The 22,667-nt window shown below is 41.5% G+C and overlaps 1 protein-coding gene across 2 annotated transcripts; it reads right to left on the minus strand.

Moving 5' to 3' along the window:
- Positions 1 to 3,642: 3,642 nt before the first annotated feature.
- Positions 3,643 to 22,288, minus strand: LOC140740973 (tyrosine-protein phosphatase non-receptor type substrate 1-like). Of its 2 annotated transcripts, XM_073070610.1 has the most exons (6): positions 22,158 to 22,288; positions 21,652 to 21,957; positions 12,459 to 12,752; positions 10,059 to 10,157; positions 9,380 to 9,423; positions 3,643 to 3,797 (listed from the first exon to the last, which is right to left on the minus strand). In XM_073070610.1, exons 1-6 carry the CDS (start codon positions 22,210 to 22,212, stop codon positions 3,750 to 3,752), a joined length of 846 nt encoding a protein of 281 aa, XP_072926711.1. In that variant the 5' UTR covers positions 22,213 to 22,288; the 3' UTR covers positions 3,643 to 3,749. The 2 variants fall into 2 exon arrangements, with proteins under 2 accessions (XP_072926711.1, XP_072926712.1); XM_073070611.1 differs by lacking the exon at positions 9,380 to 9,423.
- Positions 22,289 to 22,667: the final 379 nt, after the last annotated feature.

Here is a 22,667-nt window from a genome sequence, read left to right on the forward strand (position 1 = left end):
GGAACTGCTTCAATAGTCCGTCGTGCCCGAGGAGTACAAAGGTGACAGTTGTCCCTGCGGAAACTGTTGGGAAATGGAGGAAAAAGGAAATAACTGCGGAAGGAAAAGGATGACGAGAGATTAGAAACTCATCCTATTCGTAGAATAGCTTTTAAATGGTGCTTGAAAATCAATTTCACTCTTAAAAGATCATAGGAACTTCCAGTGCTAGGGGAATAAAAACACTTTTTCCTTTCTAAAATAACATATATCGTAATAACACTTACTGGTGTTAGAATGTTATTATGCCGCATTTTTACTCATTTACGTTTACGTTTTCATACTCATTTTCTCTTTATGGAATTGGAATTGCATTAGACTCGCCACTAACAGTGTTAACTACCTCTTTGTAACAGGCTGCACTAGCGCCAGATGAACATGGCCTTACATATGCTACACTAAACGTGAGAGAAAACAAAGGAATTCACCAGATCAGACGCCAGGACGGACATGTGTTCAGTGCAAAGGTAAACCCAAGTGATTGGGGACGGGGGAGATTCAAAAACTGCATTTAAGCAGTTTAGTTTCGGTGTAAAATAATACCTTATACAATAATGTAAAACATGGCAACGGAACTTCAGCGAAGAACAAAGAAACAGCGGTTTCCCTTTTGTCTTCTTCAGTACAAAGTGTTTTAAATGTCTGTAATCTAAAAATGAAAATTATTAAATACATTACAATTGTATCCTCAAATGTATCGCTTCGCTTTTTTGCCGGACAATTGACAAAGGGTCGATATTGAATTACTTCCACAGACTCGACGTGGCAGAGATGAAAAGTTGACATATGCCGCTCTGCAGCTTCCAAGCAATAAAATATCGGCATTTAAGCTCGGCAACAACGATTCAGTGTACGCAGATGTGAAGCTTTCATAAGAAGCGAGAAGGTGACACACGAATGCATGTTCACCGGGTTGTTTCCCTTATCTACTGCAGGGAGACTAAAGAGCGACGACTGAAATAGTGAAAGATAAGAATAAGAATAGTGCACATGGTGACAGACGGGGTATTTCTTTCTCACCCTATCAATATACATATTTTGACTTTCAAAACATCGTCACCGATATCAGTTTAAAGAGAATCACAAATCTGCTCTAATTCATATACGTCAGCTTGCAAAACAATTATGGCGCCAACGAAATATCATCACAATTTCGTAATGTCCTCTCGCGAGAAGTTCAAGTTCAAGTTAAACTTTAATTGTCGTGAAACAACCATTTGTGCGCTTAGTAGATAACTCAGGTTGCGGAAATCAGACAGAAATAACAGGAAAATGCGCTTGTATTTTGAATTAGCCAAACATTTAGTAACATAACTACCTCTTCACTGGATTCTCTACTCTCCAAATTAGATTTTGTGAAAATTCATTTTAAGTAAGGAAAGAAACGTTCATTCTTCTGTAGGACAAGACAGCCTCTTGCCGATCAAATTCTATATGAATCAAAAAGGGAAATCTTGAAGAACGCTGACATAACCTTTGTGTAAAGCGGTAGCAATCTAAAATTGATAACTGATGAATACATCACTAGTTTATTTTACAATCGTTTGAATGAATTAGTCACTGGATGTTCAATTTTGATATTACTTTCACAATCTAAAACATGGAGCTGACAAACTGACTTCCAACCCACAGGGAATCCGATAAATAGGGGTATTGAATTCAGTTGTAAAGTTTCATGGTGATGTACTGTGTAACCGAAGTAAAATAGCAGCGAATAAGGTTAGTACCTCTTGAGGGAAAATTTAATTCTTCCGTCGCGTTCGGCTGAGAAGATAGCTTTTGACTATCCTGTCGGCTACGTCAATACAGGAACAGTGATATATTTACAAATTTGAATGCATAGTGTCATGCAGGATGTAAGGCAATGGGTTCCCACTGGCCCCCGTTGAAATGTTATTCAAAGTTTCAGGTTTTATCGACATTGCCAAAGAAATGGTTTGTCGCTCGCTCCATTAAACTTTGTGAATGGAACACAAGGAGGATTGCTTTGTTTATTCATTGGGTTCCTTTTTCTGCATGACCCCTTATTTAATCCAACGAAAATGTTACATCCGTCTCTGGACGAGTACTTTATCCACGTGTCCATATGGAAATGGTATTTTTTTCCGGAGGAGAAAATTCGCGTCTATAATGGTCACAATGTAAAGTTTTTGTACATCAATATTCAACCTTGACATGATTCAAAACTCTTTGTAGGTTTCAAGTCAATGCTAATACGCAAAATTTTGACAGCGGGTGACGGGGCGAGACAGCAAGAACAAAATTACAGAGGTTTGTGGACGCAGTTCAGTTGATTAGGAAACCAGCCTCCTCTCTATGTGGCCTGTATACACTTGCCCCACTGTTCCCTTAATCTGTGCGGATATGCAGCCGCGCAGTAACTGAAGCGCTCCTGCGCACATAGCCTTTGCTGTCACGCAGCTCGAATTTTATTTTAGATAATATTAATCTAATTTTGAAATTATGCTAATATGATTATGAAATCTTTGTTAATGCATTTGGGAAATAGCATCTGACTGTGTGCTCGTGAATATAAACAGTAATTTTTCTGCATAAAGAACCTACGACAACTTTGATGTAAAACACTTCAGAGCTTCAACGTTCTTACATTGTCAGTATTGCAAGTTACAACACTGGTACAAATTGTCACAGCAAACTCAGAATGGAAACCGGTAGCTCATTTTTAATAACCTGCCAGTCCGTGTATAATCCTCTTACAGCCGGTGTAAAAAATCCCTGCTCAGAGCGATGGCTGGTCCACATTGCTGCAAAATTAGAGGGGCGTTGCTTCCTACCCCCGAGGAAAAGCAACCAGGCTGAACAAAATTCTCAGCCCGAACATGCAGCAGTTAATTCCTCTCCATTAATACTGTCAGACCTGCTAATTTCCTGCAAGATTTTGTGTTTATTACTCTGGATTACAGCATCCCCAGAATTTTTCCTGTTTATGATTTACTGGGCTATTGTCACAAACAGGAAATGTAGATTATACGGAAGCGTTGCTTTACAGAGGGACATTAGGCTGTACATGGATAGTCTCCTGAATAGACGAAACATCAGGATATCAGATAGAAGGGCCTTTAGTCTACTTGCCCACTTGAATGTGTATTGACCAGTGTTGGGACGTCATGTTGCAGCTGTAGCTATTGACTACCCGCACCTGAGGCGTTGTGTGCTCTTCTGGACATGACAAGATAGAATGCACCTGGTAGAGTTAGAAAGATTGTTGTAGAAATACACCGGGACATTGCCTTGAACGGGAGACTGTAGTGGCATGGAGGGATTGTATAGAAATGGGTTGTTCACTGTGGAATACAGCGGACTGGAGTATAACATGAGATTTGGATAAACATATTTCCAGAGGATAAAGGACAAAGGAAGGGAAAATAACAGTTGCATAAATATTTCGTTCCGAATGGTCGAGACGGGCCTCTTCTGTGCTGTACACCATGATTCAAGTTCTTCTTTTAGCTAAAGATCTGCAACAAAGTTTTCAGGCAGGTCAACAGGAAGTTACAAATAGCAGAAAACAGAACTGCACGAACGAGCCTAACGATATCATGGAAAGCCTTTGTGGGTAAAGTTTGCATGTGGCTCAGAAAATCGATTTGTAGACTCGTTTATTTTTGTGCTTACTGCTTAGGTTACAGACAGTGGCTCAAAGTTACAATAAGTGACTTCGAACACTCTTCCTCTCAACTAAAAGTTCCTCATGTTGTTCTGCAAGGTCCGTGTTTCCATTCTACGGCTTGAGCATTCTGCAAAGAGAAAAATGTGAGGCGTCATCACAACATCAAATAAAATATAATTCTAACGTTTTAATTTTTGACTATATCGATTGCAGAACCAGTTATACTTCACAGTAGTACAGAAAAACTCATAACAATATTAATGTCAAGAGAAGCATTCTGTTTATACAGCGGTCAAAGCGTGAGGTGGCATCAATGGGGAGGAATGAACAGTTGACTTTTCGCGCCGAGAACCTTGACTAGCCTGTCAGGAGCGAATACATAGAGAAGGATTGAGAATTATTTTCATCAGAATCAGAACATAATGGAATCTAGTCGGAATTTTGTCAATGTTTTTCCATATAGAAACATAGAAAACTTACAGCACATTACAGGCCCTTCGGCCCACAAAGTTGTGCCGAACATGTCCCTTCCTCAGAAATTACTCGGCTTACCTATAGCCCTCTATTTTACTGAGCTCCATTACCTATCTAAAAGCCTCTTAAAAGGTCCTATCGTATCACCCTCCACCACCGTTGCTGGCAACCCATTCCATGCGCTCACCACTCTCTGAGTAAAAAAATTACCCCTGACATCTCCTCTGTACTTACTCCCCAGCGCCTTAAACCTGTGTCTTTTTGTGGCAACCATTTCAACCCTGGGGAAAAAAGCCTCTGACTATCCACATGATCAGTGCCTCTCATCTTCTTGCACACCTCTGTCAGGTCACTTCTCATCCTCCTTCGCTCCAAGGAGAAAAGGCCGAGTTTACTCAACCTATTCTCATAAGGCATGCTCCCCAATCCAGGCAACATCCTTGTAAATCTCCTCTGTACCCTTTGTATGGCTAACACATTCATCCTGTAGTGAGGCAACCAGAACTGAGCACAGTACTCCAAGTGGGGTCTGACCAGGGGCCCGTATAGCTGCAATATTTTCAGAAAGCATTTGATAAGGTCCCACATAGAAGATTGGTGGGTAAAATCAAAGCTCAGGGCATCGGGGTGAAGGCATTGACATGAATAGAAAACTGGTTGGCAGATAGAAAGCAAAGGGTAGCAGTGAATGGGTGTTTATCGGAATGGCAGGTGGTGACTAGTGGGGTGCCACAGGGCTCGGTATTGGGACCACAGCTGTTTACCATTTACGTTAAGGATTTGGATGAAGGCATAGAAAATAACATCAGCACATTTGCTGATGATACTAAGATGGGTGGCAGTGTGACATGTGATGTGGATGTTAGGAGAATTCAGGGTGACTTGGATAGGCTGGGTGAGTGAGCAGATACTTGGCAGATGACGTTCAATGTGAATAAGTGTGAGTTTATCCACTTTGGGAGTAAGAACAGGAAGGCAGATTATTATCTGAACGGTGTAGAGTTGGGTAAGGGAGAAATACAAAGAGATCTCGGAGTCCTTGTTCATCAGTCACTGAAGGTGAATGAGCAAGTGCAGCAGGTAGTGAAGAAGGCTAATGGAATGTTGGCCTTTATTACAAAGGGAATTGAGTACAAGAGCATGGAAATCCTCTTGCATTTGTACAGAGCCCTGGTGAGACCACACCTGGAGTATTGTGTACAGTTTTGTTTTCCAGGGTTAAGGAAGGACATCCTGGCTGCAGAGGAAGTGCAGCGTAGATTCACGAGGTTAATTCCTGGGATGTCTGGACTGTCTTACGCAGAGAGGTTAGAGAGACTGGGCTTGTACACGCTGGAATTAAGGAGATTGAGAGGGGATCTGATTGAAACATATAAGATTATTAAGGGATTGGACAAGATAGAGGCAGGAAATATGTTCCAGCTGCTGGGAGAGTCCAGTATCAGAGGGCATGGTTTGAGAATAAGGGGTAGGTCATTTAGGACAGAGTTAAGGAAAAACTTCTTCTCCCAGAGAGTTGTGGGGGTCTGGAATGCACTGCCTCGGAAGGTAGTGGAGGCCAATTCTCTGGATGCTTTCAAGAAAGAGCTAGACAGGTATCTTATGGATAGGGGAATCAAGGGATATGGGGACAAGGCAGGAACCGGGTATTGATAGTAGTTGATCAGCCATGATCTCAAAATGGCGATGCAGATTCAAAGGGCCGAATGGTCTACTTCTGCACCTATTGTCTATTGTCTATATTAGCTCTCGGCTCCTAAATTCAATTTCATGACTGATGTCTGAAGATACCCTTAAAAACAGAAGTGACCTTCCTGTGAAGAAAGATGTTTATTTGTGTGATGAATTACAACATCGAGGAAGATTCTGGACTGACTTTCCTCTGCAAATGACTATGAAGTGTTGTCAAACTTGTACTGACATGAGCAGATCCCTGTGTGAAGACAGTATTGAGTTTTCAATCAAAAATGTAAATCTAAATGGAAGGAAAATGTTCCTTTCAGGCCAAGACAACATGAAAATTATACCCGAGAGATATAATTTATCACGACAATTCAGGACCCCAAAGAGTCCATCCTGGTGAGGCAACACTTTCATTTCCGAATCTTTTATGTTTCTCTACTCTGTCTGGTACTTCCGACGTGGCCTCCTTTACGTTGGTGGGACCCAATATAAATTAGCGGACCACTTTTTCAAGCATCTCTACTGCATCCACTAAAAGTGGAAATTCCGTTAGCCAGTCATTGCCCTTCCTATCCCCATTCTCGTCGCGACCTTTTGGTTCTCGGTTTCTTCTTCTGTCACCATGAGGCTACTCTTAGGGTGGAGGACTAACGCCTCAGTTTCAGTCCAGATAGCCCTAAACTGATGGCATGAAGATCGATTTCTGCTTTCATTACTTTTTCTCTCTCCCTTCCGTATTCTTCTCTTCCACACTCTGGCCTCCTAATTCTTCTCTACACCTGCTTATCTCTTTCCCTAGGTGCCCTTCCTCCTTCCCTTTCTCCCATGGTCTACTTTCCTATCCAGCAAATTCCTTCGTCTACAGTATTTTTCCTTTTCTATCACGTCCCAGATTCTTACTTCATCGCCTCTCCCCCACTCACCTGGCTTTGCCCATGAACTTCTAGTTAGACCTTCTTCCACACTCCCACGTTTGTATCTGTCATCTTCCCTCTTCCTTTCCCATGCTGATAAAGTGTCTTGGCCCGAAACATCCGCTGTTTATTCTCTTCTGTATATGCTTCTTTCCCAGCTAAGTTCCTTTACAGTTTTCTGTGTGTTGTTCTGGATTGCCTGGAACTCTGCAAAATCTCTTCTGTTAGTGATGTGAATACTCTTTTAAGAACATTTGAAGAAAATGTTTGACATATGTGGAAAATGAGAATACTGGAAACTAAAGTTAATGTGTTGGATCGGACGGAGATAGCTGGAGAGAAGAGAAGGGAAGAAGGAGCATACAGTAATGTCATGCTGGGTTCCCTTTGGTCTTAGACACAATTTTCAAAGTTTTAAATTAAGAGATACAAGACCATAACCTCATTGCTTCTTTGTGTCACTTCTGTACACCCTGTGTCCATCTCCCGAGTAAATCCAGCTGCCAAGAATCCATTTACGATCTCTCCATTCTCTTTTGGCTCCATGCATAGATTATCATTCCAATCTCCCAGGGTGCATTTTTGTCCCTTGTAATCCTTTTGCTCTCAACATATCTTAACATGCCAATCCAACTGTATATCACACATTGCTACCGAACCCACCTCTACATTCTGGTATATTCAACTTTTAGCAATCTCGTATTTGCTGAACAACTTTCCTGGACCCATTTTAAATATTTTCTATCACACTTTGAATTGATGTATTTTCATTTTCGATTAATCTATCCTGGGTAAAAGACTGTAACCTAAGTCTGCCTGTTCCCCTCGTAGCTTTATATTCCTATATAAGGTCATCGCTCAAACACTTGTACTCAAGGAAGAATAACCCCAGCCTCTCGCTACAGCTAAAATCTTGCTGTCCTAAAAACATATTCGTGAGTCCTGTTTGCCGTGTGTTAAGGACTGTCATGAGTGTTCTATAGCTGGGCGATCAGTAATGCACAGAATACTCCTAGTGTTTCACCAACGATGTGTATAATATAACTGGACATCCCGGACCCTGCATTCATTGCCCCAATTGTTGTGTCAAGAGTGACAAACACCTTCTTTATCTTTCTGTCCACCTCCATCACCAATTGCCCTCAGTTACTGTGCTCTACTTCAAATACCAGGGCAATTTACTATTTAATTCCAGCTTTATTTTAACCAACCAAAATGGAACATTTTGCCATTGTCCAAGTTCAACTCGAACTGAACTTGAAGGACCACTTTCCCAGTTCATTGTCTCGGTGAGCTTTTGATTTCTATTGTACCAGCAATTTTGTTGCCTCCCCGAAGTTATTAATTATGTCAACAATATTATCCTCTTAAGTGTTACAGAACTAGATGACAAAGAGTAACGAAACCTGAACTGCCCTCTTCAGTATATCAGCAATCGCAGGCCTTCATTCTCCACTATCACGGTCTGATGTTATACTAAACCAATTCGGTGCTCTCGTATTCAGTCGGCTGGTTAACCCTGGTTCCCATGTCATCTGACTTTCTCGTCATCTTTTTCCTTCCACAGTTATTTCCCTTTTCCTCCATTTCCCAACAGTTTCCACAAGGACAACTGTCACCTTTGTGCTCCTCGGGCACTATGGGCCATTGAAGCAGCGTTGTGCGGGTCAGTTTGTCATCGGTTCTCATGCAGTCACAGAGATATCCATGCTTAGATCGTAATTGATCATAATATTCCTCTACCAACAAGTATGTGAAAAGCAAGAGGATCAGCCGTTGGAGAATAGGACCAATCAAGTGTGACAGTGCTAAAGTGTATGTGGAAACAGAGCAGATAGCAGAGGTACTTAATGCGTAGTTGGCATCAGTATTCACTACAGAAAAGGATCTTGGCGATTGTAGGGATGCCTTAAAGTGGACTGAAGAGCTTGAGCATGTAGATGTTAGGAAAGAGGATGTGCTAGAGCTTTGGGAAAACACCAAGTTGGATAAGTCACCAGGACCGGACGGGATGTACCTCAGGCTACTGTGGGAGACGAGGGAGGAGATTGCTGAGCCTCTGGCGACGATCTTTGCATCATCAATGGGGAGGTTCCAGAAGAATGGAGGGTTGCTGATGTTGTTCCTTTATTCAAGAAAGGGAGTAGGGATAATGCAGGAAATTATAGGCCAGTGACTCTTGCTTCAGTGGTTGGTAAGTTGATGGACAAGATCCTGAGAGGCAGGATTTAGTAACAGTTGGAGAGGCATCATATGATTAGGAATAGTCAGCATGGCTTTGTCAAAGGCAGGCCGTGCCTTACGAGCCTGATTGAATTTTCTGAGGATGCAACTAAACAAATTGATGAAGGTAGAGCATTGGAAGTAATGTATATGGATTACAGCAGGGCTTTTGACAAGGTACTCCATGCAAGGCTTATTGGAAACATAAGGAGGCATGGGATTCAAGGGGAAATAGCCATCTGGATCCAGAACTGGCTTTCCCACAGAAGGCAAAGTGTGGTTAAGGACGATTCATATTCTGCATGGAAGTCCATCCAGTGGACTGCGCTCCAAAGTGTTATGGAATAAAATAGATTCATGATATCTTTGCTATGCGAATATCCCGCTCTGAAACAAGACCAATTGCTTAACCTACCATGTCTACATTCTGACATCCGTCCGAAGAATTTGCCTTAGCCCCTTCAGAAAATAAATCAAAAAGAAATGATTTGCATTGTAAAAATTGTACATTATTCTTTTGATATCAATCGTGTAAGTGGAACTGCTGAAGGTACGGATCTTTCAGAAAGTATTTGTTGGTAACAGTCGTGCTAATATACTGTGTTTTGCATTAACCTGCTGCTATGCTCAAAAGGCTTTGGCTTTCAACGAGGCTGTAAAGTGATAATAGCTTAACAGCGGCGGTACTGTATTTAAGTATGGCAACTAAAATGGAAGTTAAAACCAATGAGGCGTACATAAGTTGGTCAATGTTATTTACACAATCAGAGGGAGTTTAGATCTACGCCAAGTCGCTTACGTTTCAAAATACGGATCTGCCATTGTGTTAACAAAAGTTATTTGAAGAACTGCAAAGGGATATAACAACATTCGTAAATCAGATGTAGCATACTTCCAGTGGACTGGTGAAACAGTTGAATTTTAAGATTAAGCATGTATTTTGCCAGAATATTATCACTGAAATCCGGCTTCGAAAATCGCGATTCATGTCCAATCATTCTGAAAATGTCATTTACTGTTTTGAATTTAAATGTCATTAACGCTTCTATTTTGTACGAATACAGGTGATGTTTCTCAGCGAACAGTGTTCTTACCGTGCGATCTCTTTAACTTGAGTATCAGCAAAACTATTATCAGAACTAAAATTGCCGATCCGCCCACTGCACATGCGAGAATCAATCTGGTATCAGCGCCTTGAAAAAGAAACCGTGAATCATTGGTACATCCAAAACAAATCCACACATGAGAATCAACAATGCAAACTATTATATCGAGTCCTTTCAAATCTCACTACACACTGAAAGGAAAATGGCAGAATATACAGTTTAGAACAAAGAAATCGGCTTTAGTTTCTCCAGACACTTACGAGATATCTACTAAGACTAAGAATAGGCTCGGCTGCTTTTTCCTATACTTCTCTTGACAATAGATATCAGCATAACAACTAAACGTGTAATCATCCAACCTAATTCAGGTCTGATCTTGATTCAACCTTTTAAGTCACGTCTGTCAAGGACATTCTTTTGTACAATCAAACCCCTATAGATAACTTGTAGACTCGCCAAAGAAGTCCCGGTGCAGCAACAAATCGCTCAATGCTGAAACCACACGTTAACTTCATGAGTTTATAACACTGTACCCTCTAAGCCTCCTGAATGTGTATCGAGCATATTAAACGTATTTTCCCACTGTTATGTTTTCCACAGCTTTACGAGTGACAAACCCGAATTAATGGAAAACTGCATAATGAAGCTATAGATAAACACAAGTCATCCATTTGAACTGCACTCCCCACTATTATTGGAATATAATTACGCAGAGACTGAATTTTGTCAAAGTCTGTTCACAGTTTCGCACCCTATGCATTCGTTCCAGGTGGCAATTAAGTGTCACGCCTCAGTGTTCAGGAATTCCTAGCTTGATGCTGATTTTGCCCCATGTCCACATTTTTCCAGTTAAACTATATCAATTAATTACACCTTCACTCACCAGCAGATGGTTTCTCCCTTTGTTATATCACCATGCGATTTAGAGTTTAAGTTTTGCATTGTCTCATCTTTGACAAATGTCCAGAAGTGTGTTACCTTACACGTACTACACGAAATCAACTACTTAATACATCCGACACGATTTAAACTGAGGGTATAAGACATTTGTTTTTAAACACTATTCACATTGAATGCTGAAATTTAGATTCTATTATTGGGCAATTAATATTCAATATTTAACGCTCTTGGCAAAAGATTTAGATGAAATTCAATGTCCACCTTGGGTTAACCACCAGTGTGAGTCTGTAAAGGGGTTCACATTGGCTTCTATTTTAGGGGCCTCGCTTCCCTTTGCACTTACAAAACTGAATAAACAAGTGACTAGTCCAATAACTAAACAGGCAATACGAATATGGTTTCAATTTCGTAAATATTTGGATTTAATAAATTTATCCTATCAAGTCCTATTATATCCAATTTTTCTTCCAACCATTCAGAACTGATCAAGCCTTTCTTTTATGGAAAACGAAGGGAATAACATGTTTTCGTGATTTAGTCATGGAAAACTGTCTTATGTCTTCTGAACAGTTGTGTAATAAATATAATTTGCTTAGATCACATTTTTCAGATATTTACAGATTAGAAACATTTTGAATGTTATTTTATCTACTTTTCTGATCCCACATCAAACTGAAATTACAGGAAAACATTAGGTTTAAGCCCCTTTCAGAAGAGTTTAACAGCAATTATTTATGATCTGATTATGAAAATACTTCTAGGTACATCTGATAAAATTAAGAATGAATGGGAAAGAACTTCAGGTATCTTTAACCGCAGAGAAATGGGAGAAAATACTCCAACTTGTTAGCACTTCTTCAATTTGTGCTAGGGATGCTTTGATACAATTTAAGGTGGTTCATTGGGCCCATATGTCTAAGGATAAGTTAGTTCGTTTTTATTGTCATATAAATCCTCTCTGTGACAGCTGTAATTCTGAGGTGGCTTCCTTGATACATATGTTCTGGTCCTGATGTTCACGACGCAATCAAGACACCATTTTTCCTTGCTGAAAATGTAGCTAAAATTGACAGGCACCGTGAGGGAGACATGCTTTACCATATTTTTATCAAATGTCCAGAAGTTTGCTACCTTACAGCTATTGCACAATTTCAATTTCTTTATTTGTGCTACACGATTTACACTGACGGGAACAACACATTAGCTTTTGAATACCTTTCACGTTTACTATTTACTCTCAATTTCTGATCTTTCAAATTTGTCATTCTTCCGTGGTAGCTGTTCAGTTACTGTTTTTACATGGTCACAGTGACCCCACCACTATCACTTGTAAGCGCTTCCATCTTACATTGAGCGCAAAAGATTCTGAACATGCTGATATCCAGAGTTCCGCAGAAAATCCTAGAACTCAGCTGATCAGGCAGATCTAAAATTTCGACAATAAAGGGCGAGACACAACCTCGTGACTTCATCAAGACACAATCTTACCTTGCTCCAGGATGTAGCTGAAAGCGGTAGGCACCGTGAGGGAGGCATGCGACACCAGGCAGATGTAAACATCTTTTCCCGAAGCAGACAGATTAATTTCCAATGAACTGTAAGCCATGTGTAAACCCTCAGCGGTCTGGTTTATCACTGTTTCTATTCCAGTGCGAATTTGCTGGTTATTTTTTTGCCAGACAAATTCTAATTTCTTCGGGTAGAAGGCAGCTGTTTTACAGAGGAGCTTCCGAGGAGACGAAAACTCTCCAATAGGAACAATTTCCAATGGAGTTGGAGAAGCTTGAGTAAAAACAAAGTTATATTGGGTATTTTCGATCAATTTCAATGCAGGTAGATTCCTTTATCTCCTCGCCAACTAGCATGACACTTTAACTATCAAATGAGTTATCCGCCAGTATTAACCAGTATTTAATAAATTCTTTCAATTTCATGTTCTGTTTATTGTTGCTCAACCATACGCACACACGGCTAAGCGAAACATTGTTCTTCTGGGGCCAAGTTGTAAAATACAGTACAGTATATATAATCATACACAGCAAATGTAGCTACCATCCAGAACAGACAGTCACAAAATAAGCAGAATAAATACAGTCACACTGGGAGACGGATGAAAGGAAGAGTTCAGAGAATACACCTCGACGGCGAAGCAAAGAGGTCCGAAATGAGGAAGAGATTCTCTTTTGAATGGTATTTTAGCTTTTTTGCACAGTTGGGCTTGCGGCGGGCGTTAGTTTTGGAAAGCTGGCTACTTTTGGATTTTGCATTTCGTATCAAGACTGAGCTACAAAACCCAAAATATCACAGATTTCTATAGTACGAATGCACATGGAGTTTAATATTCTGGTCGCTCAACTGCTCAGGGAGTGTTCCAGGTCTTGAGGTTGAGCGTTTCAGTCATGAACGTTCAGTAATGGAGCTTCCCCTGGAATGTGAACCATTCCGGCAACAGATCCCCCGTATTGAATGTGGCAAAACATCTCCTCCGTGAAACAGCCAGGAACGCAAATGCAAATGGATATAGTTTCATTCTTTCGAAAACCTGAATTCCTGCAGCAAAATTGTCGATAGTGACTTGGCACAGCTATTGGCACAGCTATAGGATCGTTTATGGAAATGATGGTTTTGTAAACGTGGACTGCCTCCGCTACAGCTATGGTCGGTGTCTAACATGGGAGATTCAATAGTTAGATTGCTTTATCTGCTTATCACAGTAGTTAGGATTTTGCTGTGCCTAAAATAGTCATCCGGAGCTCACCATTACCCGACTCCACATCTCACGCCTATACCGACGTCAACGTACTTGGGCTTCTCAAATTGTAGGTGAAAGACAATCCTATGGGGGGAAACCCGAAGGGCTTCTGCAGATACACTCAGCATAAAGGGATAGCGACAGAAGAGATTGATCCATCTGAAGATCAGCGGGTTCAACAATGCATGGAGCCGAAAGAGATGGGGGGGAGATCTGATACATGTCCATTTGCATTTATTCGGGAGATGTACACAGAGACTCTACAACTAAAGAAAACCAGAAGCAATATCATGGCCCATATACGGATTAGAGCCTTGAGGCAAATTAGGGTGCAAAACTCCCCAAACATGGCAAGGTGTCCCATCTGACCTCGTTGGAAGCTAGTGCAGAAAGTGAAAGGGCCCCGATAGAGTTATTCAGAATATCCTTACTCGTGGGTGATATGCTGGAAGACTACTGTATTATTAATGTTTCAAGACCATATAACTAATTGATATAGGAGCCGAATTAGGTCATTTGGCCCACGGAGGTTTTTTTCTGTGCCATTTCATCAGAGCCAATAATTTCCTCTCAGCCCCAATCTCCTGCCTCCTCCCAGTAGCTGTTTATGCCCTAACCAATCAAGAAGTTACATCCTAACCACAGCTTTAAATATCCATAAAGACTTGGTCTCCATAGCTGCCTGTGGCAAAAAAAAAAAAAATCCGCAGGTTCTACACTCTCTGGCAATAGGCATTCCGCTTCATCTCCTTTTTAAAAGGATGCTCCTCTATTCTGAGGCTATGTTCTCTGGTCCTATATTCTCCCACAGTAGGAGACATCCACTCTATCAAGTACTTTCACTTTTCAATAGGTTTCAATGCGTTCGTCCCTATTTTTTTTCTGAATTTTAGTGAAAATAAGCCTAGCGGCATAAAACGCTCTCATATGACTAGTTATTTAATTCTGGAATCATTGTTCTGAGCCTCCATTGAACCCTCTCCAGTTTCAGCACATTCTTTCCAAGATAAAGGGTGTAAAACCACTCACAATGTGTCATCACATCTCATCAGTGCTTTATAAACTCTCAACATTACATCCTTGCGATTATATTCTCGTGCTCTTGAAATGAATGCTCTTATTGCATTTGCCTTCATGACCACAGACTGAACTTGCAAAGTAACTTGTATGGAATACTACACACGGACTCGGAAGTCCCTTTGCACCTCCATGTTTTTGTATTTTCTATCCAGTTAAAAAAAATAGTCAGAACTTTCATACCCTCTACCAAAGTGCATGACCACACACTTCTCGACACTGCATTCCATCTGCCACTTCTTTGCCTATTCTCCTAATCTGTCTAAGTCCTTCTGTAGCCTCTCTATTTCCTATAAAACTACCTGCCTGTCTGCCTCCCTTCATATCGTCTGCACACTTTGCAGCAGAGCCATCAATTCCATCATCCATATAACTGACATATAACCTTAAAATAATCGGTCACAACACAGGCCCCTGTGGAAGACCATTAGTCACGGGGCTCCCTTTATTCTCATTCTTCGTTTCTTACCAAGCAGCCACTGCTTTATCCAGCCTAGAATCTTTCCTGCAATACTTTGGAGTCGTAGCTGGTTAAACAGCTTGAGCATGTTACCTTGTCAAAGGCATTCTGAAAAACCAAGTACACAACAACCGATTCTACCTATCTTTATCTATCCTGCTTTTCATTCGTTCAAATAATTCAATCAGATTTGTCTGGCGAGAGTTTCCCTTCAGGAAATCATGCTGAATATGGCGTAATTTATTATGTGCCTCCAAGTAACCCAAGGCCTGATCCTTAATAACGGACTGCAACATCTTGTCAATCAATGAGGTAGAGTGACTGGCCTACAGTTCCCCTTTTCATGCTTCTCTGCCTACTTGCAGAGTGGAGTGGCATTTGCAATTTTCCAGTCTATCAGAACCATTTAAGAATCTAGTAATTCTTGAAAGCCCTTTAATAATACCTCCACAATCTCATCAGCAACTTTTTTCAGAATCGCGGGATGTACATCATTGTTCTAGGTGACTTACCTACTTTCAGCCCTTTCAGTTTCCCAAGAACTTGCTCTCCAATTATGTCTCTAGTTCTGCCTTTGCTCAAGATGGACTCTTGGGATAGGCGGGGATATTATAAACTAGTTGGTATTACAGAAAAGTGGGTAATTTATTGGAAGATATTCTAAAGAATGAGATATATAAATATTAAAATAGACTGGGCTTCATTCAGAATAGACAACATTGTTTTGTGCAAGGTCGTCTGTGTCTAACCAAACTTAATGAGCTTTCCGAGGGGGTTACCATGGATCTTGATGAAGGATAACAGTGGATATGGTCAACATGGATTTCAGAAAGGTCTTTGGAAAAGTTCTGCATGGGGTGGTGGGCTGATCAAGTACGTTCGCTTGGCATTCAGGATGAAGAAGTAAGTTGTATCTAATGTTGACTTCACGGTTGAAGCCAGAGTATGATAGTAGATGGTAGTCTCTGAACGAAGGCCTTTGACTAGTGCTGTGTCGCATGGCTCTCAAAGCTTGCAGCATCTTATCAACCAGGTGGGCTGAAAATGGCACACAGATTTTAATGAAGGTAATTGTAAGTTGTTGCACTTTGAGAAGACAAACCAGTCTCGGATATACACAACAAACGAGACTGGCATTGAGTAGCGTGGTAAAACATGATCTTGGAATATAGATCGATAATTCATTGAAAGTGGAGTCAAAGACAGATGGTATCATTAAGATAACTCTTGTCATATTGGCCTTCATATATCAGAGTATTAAGTGTAGAAGTTAGGATGCTATGCTGAAGTTGTATTCGACTTTAGTGAGAACAAATTCGGAGTATTGTTCGCAATTCTGGTGATCTATCTGCAGGAGAGTTATCAATATAACCATATAACCTATAACAATCACAGCACGGAAACAGGCCATCTCGGCCCTCCTAGTCCGTGCCGAACTCTTAATCTCACCTAGTCCCACCTACCCGTACTCAGCCCATAACCTTCCACTCCTTTCCTGTCCATATACCTATCCAATTTTACCTTAAATGACACAACTGAACTGGCCTCTACTACTTCTACAGGAAGCTCATTCCACACAGCTATCACTCTCTGAGTAAAGAAATACCCCCTCGTGTTTCCCTTAAACTTTTGCCCCCTAACTCTCAAATCATGTCCTCTCGTTTGAATCTTCCCTACTCTCAATGGAAACAGCCTATTCACGTCAACTCTATCTATCCCTCTCATAATTTTAAATACCTCGATCAAATCCCCCCTCAACCTTCTACGCTCCAATGAATAGAGACCTAACTTGTTCAACCTTTCTCTGTAACTTAAGTGCTGAAACCCAGGTAACATCCTAGTAAATCGTCTCTGCACTCTCTCTAATTTATTGATATCTTTCCTATAATTCGGTGACCAGAACTGTACACAATATTCCAAATTTGGCCTTACCAATGCCTTGTACAATTTTAACATTACATCCCAACTTCTGTACTCAATGCTCTGATTTATAAAGGTCAGTGTTCCAAAAGCCTTCTTCACCACCCTATCTACATGAGACTCCACCTTCAGGGAACTATGCATTGTTATTCCTAGATCTCTCTGTTCCACTGTATTCCTCAATGCCCTACCATTTACCCTGTAGGTTCTATTTGGATTATTCCTGCCAAAATGTAGAACCTCACACTTCTCAGCATTAAACTCCATCTGCCAACGTTCAGTCCATTCTTCTAACCGGCATAAATCTCCCTGCAAGTTTTGAAAACCCACCTCATTATCCACAACACTTCCTACCTTAGTATCATCGGCATACTTACTAATCCAATTTCACACCCCATCATCCAGATCATTTATGTATATTACAAACAACATTGGGCCCAAAACAGATCCCTGAGGCACCCCGCTAGTCACCAGCCTCCATCCTGATAAACAATTATCCACCACTAATCTCTGGCATCTCCCATCTAGCCACTGTTGAATCCATTTTATTACTCCAGCATTAATACCTAACGACTGAACCTTCTTAACTAACCTTCCATGTGGAACTTCGTCAAAGGCCTTGCTGAAGTCCATATAGACTACATCCACTGCCTTACCCTCGTCAACATTCCTCGTAACTTCTTCAAAAAATTCAATAAGGTTTGTCAAACATGACCTTTCACGCACAAATCCATGCTGGCTACTCCTAATCAGATCCTGTCTATCCAGATAATTATAAATACTATCTCTAAGAATACTTTCCATTAATTTACCCACCACTGATGTCAAACTGACAGGTCTATAATTGCTAGGCTTACTTCTAGAACCCTTTTTAAACAATGGAACTACATGAGCAATACGCCAGTCCTACGGCACAATACCCGACTCTAATGACATCTGAAAGATCTCCGTCAGAGCTCCTGCTATCTCTACACAAACTTCCCTCAAGGTCCTGGGGAATATCCTGTCAGGACCCAGAGATTTATCCACTTTTAAATTTCTTAAAAGCGCCAGTACTTACACCTCTTTAATTGTCATAGGTTCCATAACTTCCTTACTTGTGTCCCACACCTTACACAATTCAATATCCTTCTCCTTAGTGAATACCGAAGAGAAGAAATCGTTCAAAATCGCTCCCATCTCCCTCGGCTCCACACATAGCTGACCACCCTGATTCTCTAAGGGACCAATTTTATCCCTCACTATCCTCTTGCTTTTAATATAACTGTAGAAACCTTTTGGATTTACTTCCACCTTATTTGCCAAACCAAACTCGTATCTTCTTTTAGCTTTTCTAATCTCTTTCTTAAGATTCCTTTTACATTTTTTATATTCCTCGAGCAATTCCTTTACTCCATGCTGCCTATATCTATTGTAGACATCCCTCTTTTTCAGAACCAAGTTTCTGATATCCCTTGAAAAACATGGCGCTTTCAAACCTTTAACCTTTCCTTTCAACCTGACAGGAACATAAAAATTCTGTACCCTCATAATTTCACCCTTAAATGACCTCCATTTCTCTATTACATCCTTCCCATAAAACAACTTGACCCAATCCACTCTCTCTAAATCCCTTCGCATCTCCTCAAAGTTAGCCTTTCTCCAATCAAACATCTCAACTCTAGGTCCAGTCCTGTCCTTCTCCATAATTATATTGAAGCTAATGCTATTGTGATCACTGGACCCGAAGTGCTCCCCAACACATACATCTGTCAGCTGACCTATCGCATTCCCTAACAGGAGATCCAACACTGCCCCATCTCTAGTCGGTACTTCTATGTATTGTTGCAAAAAACTATCCTGCACACATTTCACAAACTCTAAACCATCCAGCCCTTTTACAGAATGAGCTTCCCAATCTATGTGTGGAAAATTAAAATCTCCCACAATCACCACCTTGTGTTTACTACAAATATCTGCTATCTCCTTACACATTTGCTCTTCCAACTCACGCTCCCCATTAGGTGGCCTATAATACACTCCTATCAGTGTTACTACACCTTTCCCATTCCTCAATTCCACCCAAATAGCCTCCCTAGAGGAGCTCTCTAATCTATCCTTCCAAAGCAACGCCATAAGATTTTCTCGGACAAGCAATGCAACACCTCCTCCTCTGGCCCCTCCTACTCTATCACACCTGAAGCAACTAAATCCAGGAATAGTTAGTTGCCAATCACACCCTTCCTGCAACCATGTTTCACTAATATCTACAACATCATAATTCCATGTATCAATCCACGCTTTAAGCTCATCCACCTTTCTTACAATGTTCCTAGCATTAAAATAGATACATTTAAGATACTCTCCACCTCCTCCTCTCTTTTCATCCCTAACCATGCATTCAAATTTATTATCTTTTTCTTTCTTCTCCCCTACATCTTCGGGCTGAGCGCATCCCTTCTCCATCACCTGCCTTTCCTCCCTCACACACTGTCTACTTACTTGCTCTACTAGTGAACTAACCTCCTCTCCCATAGTTTCTTCAAATTGATTCCCGCCCCCCCCCCCCATCTTACTAGTTTAAAGTCTGCCCTGTAGCCCTAGAAAACCTCCCCGCTAGGATATTGGTCCCCCCAGGATTCAAGTGTTACCCGTCCTTCTTGAACAGGTCACGCCTGCCCCAGAAGAGGTCCCAATGATCCAGAAACTTGAATCCCTGCCCCCTGCTCCAATCCCTCAGCCACGCATTCATCCTCCACCTAATTCCATTCCTACGAGATTACTACCTTTGCGGTCCTTCTTCTTAACTGCCTTCCTAACTCCCTATACTCTCGTTTCAGGACCTCTTCCCCTTTCCTACCTATGTCATTGGTACCTACATGTACCACGACCTCTGGCTCCTCACCCTCCCACTTCAGGATATCTTGGACGCGATCAGAAACGTCCCGAACCCTGGCACCAGGGAGGCAAACTACCATCCGGGACTTCCGATCACCTCCACAGAACCGCCTGTCTGAACCCCTGACTATCGAGTCCCCTATTACTATGGTCCTCTTTCTTCTATCCCTACCCTTCTGAGCTACAGGGCCGTCCTCTGTGCCGGAGGCCCGGCCACTGTCACTTCCTCCAGGTAGGCTGTCCCCCCCCCCCCCCAACAGTACTCAAACATGAGTACTTATTGTCAAGGGGTACAGCCACTGGGGTACTCTCTAGTACCTGCCTCTTCCCCTACCTGACCGTGACCCACCTATCTGCCTCCCGTGGCCCCGGAGTGACCACCTGCCTGTAATTCCTCTCTATCACCTCCTCACTCTCCCTGACCAGGCGAAGGTCATCGAGCTGCAGCTCCAGTTCCCTAACTCGGTCCCTCAGGAGCTGCAGTTCGACACACCTGGCGCAGATGTGGACGTCCGGGAGGCTCGGAGACTCCAGGATCTCCCACATCCGACACCGAGAACAACAAGCTGCCCTCACACTCATACTTCCCGAATAACTGAAAATAACAAGGAGAGCTAAAAGATAAGCCTACTGTGCCCTCTTCCGCCCAAGCCCTACACTCTGCTCCCGGCTCACTCCGCTGCCCGCAAACGAAGCTGCCCGCTGCTTAAGGCTGCGTTCTTTTTCTTCCCAGGCCTCCTTCTCGCGCCTGCGCAGTTCCGCCCCTCAGAACTCCGATCTGAGAAGCAATTTGAAAATGGCCGCCGCCGCACTTCCTCTCAAAGCCTAATATGATTCAAATATGATTGAATTAGTATAAAGAAAACTTACAAAGAGGTGGCATGAATTTGACGACATGATTCATGAGGAAAGGTTTAACAGGTTAGGGTTTTTTTTTCCATGATTCGTAAGAGAACAAGCGAACATTTGACAGAGGTATAGAAAATTGTGAGGAATGTAGATATGGTGCATGTAAGCCTACTTCATCCACTGAGGTTGGATGAGAATGTAATTGGAAGTCATAGCTTAAGAGTGAAATGAGAAGTATTAAAGGCGAACATGAGGGGAAATGTCTTCACTCGGGAGGTGATGCTATTGTGGAATGAGCTGCCAGCGGAGGTGTTGAATGTGGGTTTGCGCTTGCCTCTCTACCCTTTACTATATAACCATATCGAAATTCACCTCGATATTGAGAGGGCTGTATTTTTCCTCATTTTATATGGTGAAAGAAGTATGCCAATCCTGCATGACAAAAATTGGAATGATAATTTGCAGTGCATGCGACAAATTGTTACTTGATGCTGGAATTAACTCGTTTGGAGCGGGGTATTATTCCTCTCTACTTGTTGATGCGGAAATGGAGCATTTTACTAATGCATAGAGATTATTCTATTGAAGTATTAATATTTTGCGTCCTCTGTGATGACGAATCGAGTTATACAACTCCAGCTATTCATATTGATATTAAAATTATTTCACACTCTTGCTTGTAAAACAAACCTAACCTTGCTTGATGAAAAATGCAGAGCCGAAAATCTCAAAACAGCCATACTCACCAAACACAGTGAGCTTGGTGCCACTTCCACTTCTGAAAGATTGTTGCTGATGCTTTGCTTCACAGTAATACATTCCGGAGTCGGGAACTTTGACATTCCAGAGTACAAGTGTTCCCCTTCCCCTTTCTACAGTAAATTCTCTTCTGTTGTTCCTTTCTAAAAATGACTTCTCGCCTTCCCTCCACCAACGAACGGTAACAACATCTTGTGATAGTGGAAATTTGCAGAACATGGTAACATTCGCACCACGCGGGACGTCCAGGTCCTTAGGGAATTGAGCTACTTCGCTCGGAGTTACTTTGACGGCTGCCGGAAAAATAAGCAAGGTGTTAGTAACAGTTAAACACAATGAATTAACAAAAACTAAAGACGTAAGTCACTGGACATCTAAGCGAAAGACGAACGAATAGCTGAAACACTGTAAGAAGATATGCTGCTGGTACCCAGGATTAAGAATTCTAAAATAGAATATTCAGTTCGGAAGCGGCATGTATAAATCAGCATACTTAGCCAAGTAATAGCCAGAAGCGCCATGAACGTAACCGTAAATTTCTCCGACATCTTACAGAAACCGTATCGACCAATTCCTGCAACGCAAGTGGTATTTTAAAGAATTTGCTGGAGGAAAAGAACTTAGAGAGGAAATGCATTAATCATGTGAACATGGCGTAGGATGATGCAACCGCAATGCAGAATAATGTGGTTCGGATTTAAAGTCTGTCTGGGCTGGGAGGGAGATAAGAACGCTTACAGTTCTAATTATTTACATGGCCTACCTAGTACTTTCGTGACGTGCTGAAAATTTTGCGTTCTTGATGAATTCAGAAATTATCCAAATCTTTATTGAGATATTAATTCAAATCTGTAAACTGCGCATTATTATGGTAAAGATGGATATCCGTTTAGGAGTTGAAAAATGTCGGGGGATGTCACGTGATGACGTAGGATCGAGATGTGGAAATCCGGCTCTCCCGTAAAGAACCAGTAAATTAATGTTTAAGTGAAGAAAAGTTAGT

The sequence above is a fragment of the Hemitrygon akajei genome, chromosome 17 (genome assembly GCF_048418815.1).
Source record: "Hemitrygon akajei chromosome 17, sHemAka1.3, whole genome shotgun sequence".
Taxonomy (NCBI): Eukaryota; Metazoa; Chordata; class Chondrichthyes; order Myliobatiformes; family Dasyatidae; genus Hemitrygon; species Hemitrygon akajei.

Bases quoted from the DNA above. Each gene is read 5' to 3' on its own strand.
- LOC140740973 (XM_073070610.1), bottom strand. From the start codon at position 22,212: ATGTCGGAGAAATTTACGGTTACGTTCATGGCGCTTCTGGCTATTACT. The intron at 12,753-21,651 runs GTGAGTATGGCT...TTTTTACTCAAG, and splicing joins CACCAAGCTCACTGTGTTTG to CTTCTCCAACTCCATTGGAA. The intron at 3,798-9,379 runs GTAGGTTAAGCA...TTCTCTTTGCAG, and splicing joins GATGTCAGAATGTAGACATG to AATGCTCAAGCCGTAGAATG.